At 35.7% G+C, this 6000-nt stretch overlaps 2 protein-coding genes across 3 annotated transcripts in view; both read right to left on the bottom strand.

Moving 5' to 3' along the window:
• Positions 1 to 776, bottom strand: part of LOC106308751 (glutathione S-transferase T3-like) — a 4106-nt gene extending 3330 nt beyond the window's left edge. The window contains exon 1 of the mRNA XM_013745873.1: positions 12 to 776. Within this exon, the coding sequence (XP_013601327.1) occupies positions 12 to 776 (765 nt within the window). The remainder of the gene's footprint in view (positions 1 to 11) is intronic.
• A 2006-nt stretch (positions 777 to 2782) lies between these two features.
• LOC106307845 (heterogeneous nuclear ribonucleoprotein 1-like) lies at positions 2783 to 5072 on the bottom strand. 2 transcript variants are annotated; one of them, XM_013744919.1, is made up of 4 exons: positions 4705 to 5072; positions 4308 to 4550; positions 3102 to 4007; positions 2783 to 3021 (listed from the first exon to the last, which is right to left on the bottom strand). In XM_013744919.1, exons 2-4 carry the CDS (start codon positions 4530 to 4532, stop codon positions 3004 to 3006), a joined length of 1149 nt encoding a protein of 382 aa, XP_013600373.1. In that variant the 5' UTR covers positions 4533 to 4550; positions 4705 to 5072; the 3' UTR covers positions 2783 to 3003. The 2 variants fall into 2 exon arrangements, with proteins under 2 accessions (XP_013600373.1, XP_013600372.1); XM_013744918.1 differs by having other exon boundaries at positions 4308 to 4567; positions 4705 to 5071.
• Between the last annotated feature and the right edge of the window lie 928 nt (positions 5073 to 6000).

Here is a 6000-nt window from a genome sequence, read left to right as displayed (position 1 = left end):
TCCTTCTTCGCCAAATCCTCCATCTTGAGCTCATGGACGCTCTTAAAGTCCTCGACAGCCATCCCCTTCCTAGAATTCCTTCTTGCTTTCGCAGCTTTGATACCTTCAGGACGGGGCTCTTCCTCACCAACGTTACTGCTTGATGCTTGGGAACCAACCTCACCAGTCTTTCTCTTCTCACCGCCAGACTTTGGAGTGTTCAGGCTCAGCCACTTCTGTTCGTATCTCAGAAGACACCATGCATGGTCCAAGGTGAACTTGGAGCCGTGATCCGCAAAGTAGATCTCATGAGCTTTCTTCACTAAGTCGTTGTCATTCTGACCGCTACTTTGAAGCCTCTCCGCAGCTGCGTATGCTGCACAATACTTGTTTGTATCCCCATTGATTTTATGCCATCTCTGCTTACAATGCTCTCCATCTCTCTTCTCATGATGAGCTGCTGAAAAGTAATGTCCTACGCGTTTCCAGAAATTCCGTAACTTCTGTTCAGTGCCGACAACAGCATCTTTTGATGTGATTAGCCAGGCACTGATCAGGACCTCGTCATCAACAAGATTCCATTTCTTTCTCACCATCCGCTCCACTGGTGTCTCCACTGGTGGGTTATCAGGCTGGGATGGAGCTTCAGTCTGTTGTGAACTGAAATGGGGAATTTGAGAGGCTCCAAGGTTGAGACTATAAGGAAAACTTTCATAAGGAAAGTTTCCCTGAGCATTATTTCCTGAAACGCTATGAAGGTAATCTACATAACCAGGGTACTGGCTACCTGGATTCATGGCAACAAGGACAGAGAAGAGATTGATACTACCACAGAGATTTTTTTTCGGAAAAAATTAAGAAAGAAGATTTGGAGATACTAAAGCTCAACCATATTCTATCTAATTAAATAGGACAAACATAACCAGGTAATAACTCCATGACACCTAACCATTATCTACCTAAGTCTAATCAACACTTATTACAAAACTACAAGTACATAGCTATTAACTCTAGTTTACAATGTCAAAATCAAGTTTCGTTAACTACACTACAAGCAGACCACGATATTTTAAAAGTTACTTCCTAATAAAACCACAAAACTATCAAGTTTCGTTAATGTTTTTATCAGAAATATAATACATACTTCCTAACTGACCTAGAATATTGTTTTGAGACAAGTACAACCTATCAAGTTTGATGAGAAGCAATAAATGATAGCATCGTTCTCTAATGGCACACAAGAAACCATAGCATCACAGATTCGATTTAAGGATTACACACAACACAGATTCGAAATCGGGATCCTAACGAAGAAGATACATACCTTCTTCAAATGAATCTACGGAGAATCCGATGATATCGAAGCTGAACAGAGATTGGGGAGAGATTAGGGAGATATATGGAGAGATTCTGAGAGAAGTCGCCGTGATTGGAGAGAGATGTGCGACGAACCCTATCGCCAAATCAATCACCGTCGAGAGAGGATCGGGAGAGGAAGAGTTCAGGTGTGTTGAAGAATGTCGTGTTTTGCCCTAACCGTCTCCGACCCTTCTCAAACTGCGACACGTGCCACTAAGGACGCCCATCGAACAGATCTAAGTTAACCTCCGTTGTTTTGATTTTTGGGCTTTTTGATTTATTTTTTAAGCTCAAAACACTAAGGACGTCTACTAAAGACGTCGATGCTGATGCTCTAAAAGCAACATTATTGGTGGGATGAAGAGAGAGAGAAAGAGAGTCCCTTATTTTGCTTTTTTTTTTCTTTTTTTTTTTTGGTCGTTGGAGAGTAAGGGACAGCCTTTAACTAAGGGTTTTTCCCTTCTCTTTCTTCCTCGGTTCCCACCCCTCTCCTCTAAGGGATGCCTTAAGAGACTCTCAATAATGTTGCTCTAAGAGCATCTCCAAAAGTATTATCTATTTTAGAGTTTACAAAACTCTATATTTGAAGTTTCAAGTTGTTTTCTTTCAAAAACAAAACTTCAAATTTAACTTCAAAATTATTTGTAATTTACACTATGGTCTTTATATTTGTCATAATTAATGTAATTTCATACAACTTTTATTAATAACTAGCACATATATAAAAATATTACAGTAATATTAATTAATAAAATATTATACTAAAATATAAAATTATAAATAGAAGTACATAATTAAATATTAAACTACAAGCAAAATACCACATTATTCTATAAAATTATTTCTGTAATTCTCTATCTTTGGTTACACAAAATTTGTTTGGACAATATTTTAAAGGTTCGAAGAAAATTTACTAGACTATTAGTGTTATTATAATATTTAAATTTGTGTAATAATTATGTCTTCATGTTTTTTTTTTTTTTTAAATATTAAGTTTCTTTTGTAATATTCTTGTTGTCTAATTCTAGTTTTAAATATTATAAATCTCATTTTTATAAAAAAAAAATATTTAATTTATGTGTAAAATTTGAATTTATTAAAATAAATTTGAAATATTTATGTTATATAAAAGTTTTATAGAATAAAACGATAAATGTGAAAATACTTAAGAATCATAAATGTGATGTGTAATTAATTATAAGAACCAAAATGCAAATAAAAAGATGAAACTTCAAATTTGGAGTTTTGAGTAGTGAAACTCCAAATATGAAGTTTTGCTCCAAAAGACTCTAAATTTGAAGTTCTTTTTTGGAGAGCAGAAAACTTTATCTCTGAAGTTATAGAATTTCTTATGGAGATGCTCTAAATGTCTACCAAACACCTTCACTCATTCCATATTTACTCTAATTCTTTGAAATTAACAAAATGCTTTAGATGTCCAAAAAGTGACATGAAACTCTCTATATTTCTTGTTTTCCTCCACTTGTATTTGTCATTTTACAGCAAACAAAACAAGGATTAAAAAAAAAAAGTAAATTCCAAATTAAAACAAAAAAGAAGCAAAGAAACTCAAAATTTGAAAATTTATGGGACTCTGATAATTTGCTCTCTAAAAACTCACTCCAAAATCATCTCATCTCCCTAAAGTGTAGATATGTCATGTCTCTAAGCTAGCAGCAATTCCTGCAAAAGTACCATTCATTAGTAATAAATCCATCACGTTGGCTCAATCATCAAGAGCAAAAGTCTATCTTAGTTCTTACCTCTGTGTTGTTCATGTACCCAAAACCGCGCATCCCTCCTCCTTCGCTAGACATTCCCCAATCCGAGCTGCTCATATGAACTCCTCCTCCTCCTCCTCTAGATCCTAAACCCATTCCATTGCTTATACCATAACTAATACGCCCTTCACCAACTGTTCCCCACTTCTCTCCTATGCTTCCTACTCCATAGTTCCCATTGAACCCTCCACTTAACTCAACGTTTGACATGTAACTCAAACCACCATTATTCCCCCATAGTTGATTTCGGTTAACAGAACCATTCCCTTGGCCACCATACCTGCTAAGACTTGCATTATATCCAGGGCTAAACAGCCTTCTACTAACATTACTCTGATTATGGTTTCTCTCAATAAAATCCAGATCAATCTCGAATCCGTGGCCAAACGGAGAGAAGCTGCGTTGGTTACTCAACGCTGGACTGTACCTAACTTCAGGGTTTGCTGAGGTTGGACTCAGGTTGAACTCTTGTGTGTAATCGTTGAGCAACAAACTCATCCCGCTACTTCCAAAACTATTGAAGCTGCTAATGTTCCTGTTTGGGATGGGAGATGTTTCCTTGGGGACGGCCACTTTGACCTCAACCATCTTACCATCGAGTTCATGGAACTTTCTCCGCAAAACTTTGTCTACAGCCTCTTCTGAGTCGTATGTAACGAAGCCAAAGCCTCTCGGGCGCTGAGTTTTGTGGTCATACATCACCACGAGATCGATGATAGTCCCAAACTGAGAAAAGTACTTCTTGAACTCTGACTCCGTTACTGAAGATGCCAACCCTCCCACGAATATCTTTTTAGAGTGTGCTGGACCAGGGGACCCCTGGAGGCTACTGTTGCTTTTGTTCAGTGGTACGTGATCATCTCTTGGAACTGCCTTCTTCGCCTCCACCTGTCGCACACCAACAAGATTAACAACATTATAAATTTAAGATGGTTATACCGTTCTTACATAACAAATCTGAAATTATGAATGGCAGAAATGTAGCATTACAAACTATTGGCATCAATGATGGGATGATACTACAAATTAGCAGCTGCAAGTGCCAAGTGATATAAAGCAAACAACTTTGAGCAACATATATATATATACATTTTCAGAGAGACATGCTCTTTCTCTTCAGTCTTTACACAGAAACCAAACTGAATTCACACTTTCAAAAAGCAACAATCAATGATTTGTGAAACTTACAGATTTGCCATCAATCATGTGTTTCTGGAGAAGGACTCTCTGAGCGACACTGGAGTCTTTAAAGACGATGAAACCAAAGCCACGGGCACGACCAGTGAGACGATCCTTGATGACAAGAGCCTCTAGAACCTCACCAAAGGTCTGAAAATACTGAAGGAGACTATCTTCAGTGGTTTCCCAAGAGATCCCACCGATAAACAGCTTACATGAAGAATCAAACTCCATTCTCTAAATGATGATTCACTGACACAAGCAGAAGCCTATCAAAACCAACAAAAAAAGAAAAAAAAAACTCAATCTAGCTTAATAGCTACTCAGAAGCAGAAGCCAGATTACAAAAATAAAATAAAAAAAACTTCAATATGAACAGGAAACAAAGAGGATGAAAAGAACAAACCTTGTTGTTGGAAGCCTAAGAAAAAAGCTGGACTTGGGTCGTGATCGGATAACAGAAATCGATGGAGCCAAAAGGGGAGGAAAGATGAAGATGTGTCGATCAGAAGCGAAACGTAACCAGTAGTACCCACCAAAGGAAGCTGCAATAGAAGAGAGAATCTATACCCGAGTTAGAAAGATAAAACGGAGAATGAAATCTAATAAGAGAGAGAGAGAGAGAGATGCCCTTCCTTGCCCTTTACCTCTAATCTTTTCTTTTTTTATAAATTCGAAAATTTCCCAAATCAGAAATACTATTTTTTTTTAAAAAGATGGATGGAGTTCGTGTGTAGCAGAGAAGTGAGGGAGTAGCCAGACGATGTTTTATTGTTTTTTTTTCTTTTTGTATTTGTTTTATATGGAAGCATGCACGGATATTGTTTGGCTATTCGCTGTTCCTTTTTGAACAAACGATGGCATTTTCGTCATTTTCCCCACTTCTCTCTTTAATTGGTAATAGCACATATTGCTGTTTTTATCTTATTAAATTACATATTTACTTTTAACCTTCGTTTTTATTAGGAAAGAATATATACTGTTTCTAGTATTCTATTAACAACAAGAGGTGAGTTAAATTAGCTATGATTTTCTCTCAAAAATTTATTGATTATTAAAAAGTGCAGCTATTAGCAAAATAAAAGTTATTTAGATTTTATTGGTTGAGGTGGTAATTTTAGATTTTTGCCTAAAAATTAAGATGTAGCTTTTAATTTTGTAACTGTGTAATTATTTCTCAAACCATTCAAGAAATTAAATATTAAAATATGGAAAAAATAATTTTCACAGCTGATATATATTTTTGTTTTATTTTAAAGATAAAACATGATTGGTTCACATTTAGGTTATAATTTTGGTTTGTTTATCTACAAAATGAAAACTTCAAAAGCCAGGGCAATCAAAGTGGAGTGGAACATGGGAATGGTTGATAATGACAAGATTGACACCTAACAATTTTATATATTTGCTGACAATTAAAACTTTGTAATAAACTTTAAAATAATTTAATACTAAGTGGAATATCTCTGAATGGCAAAAGGCCAGAAGGATGCATCAACATTATACCAACACTACAATTCATATTTTATAGCCATTACACCTTTTTTTTTGGAACTCATAGCCATTACACTTAGTTACTGTTTTCATATATATTTTGTAATCCGTTTAACTACAAAATTTTGCAGCTTCTAAGAAAATGTCTTCAGCAATTTGATTAAGAACTAAAATACCTGTATGTATATGAATATGTGTGTATACAGCC

Source organism: Brassica oleracea, chromosome C8 (genome assembly GCF_000695525.1).
Source record: "Brassica oleracea var. oleracea cultivar TO1000 chromosome C8, BOL, whole genome shotgun sequence".
In the NCBI taxonomy this organism is placed as follows: domain Eukaryota; kingdom Viridiplantae; phylum Streptophyta; class Magnoliopsida; order Brassicales; family Brassicaceae; genus Brassica; species Brassica oleracea.
The sequence above is the reverse complement of the archived record's forward strand: the minus strand, read 5'-3'. Positions and strand labels throughout refer to the sequence as shown.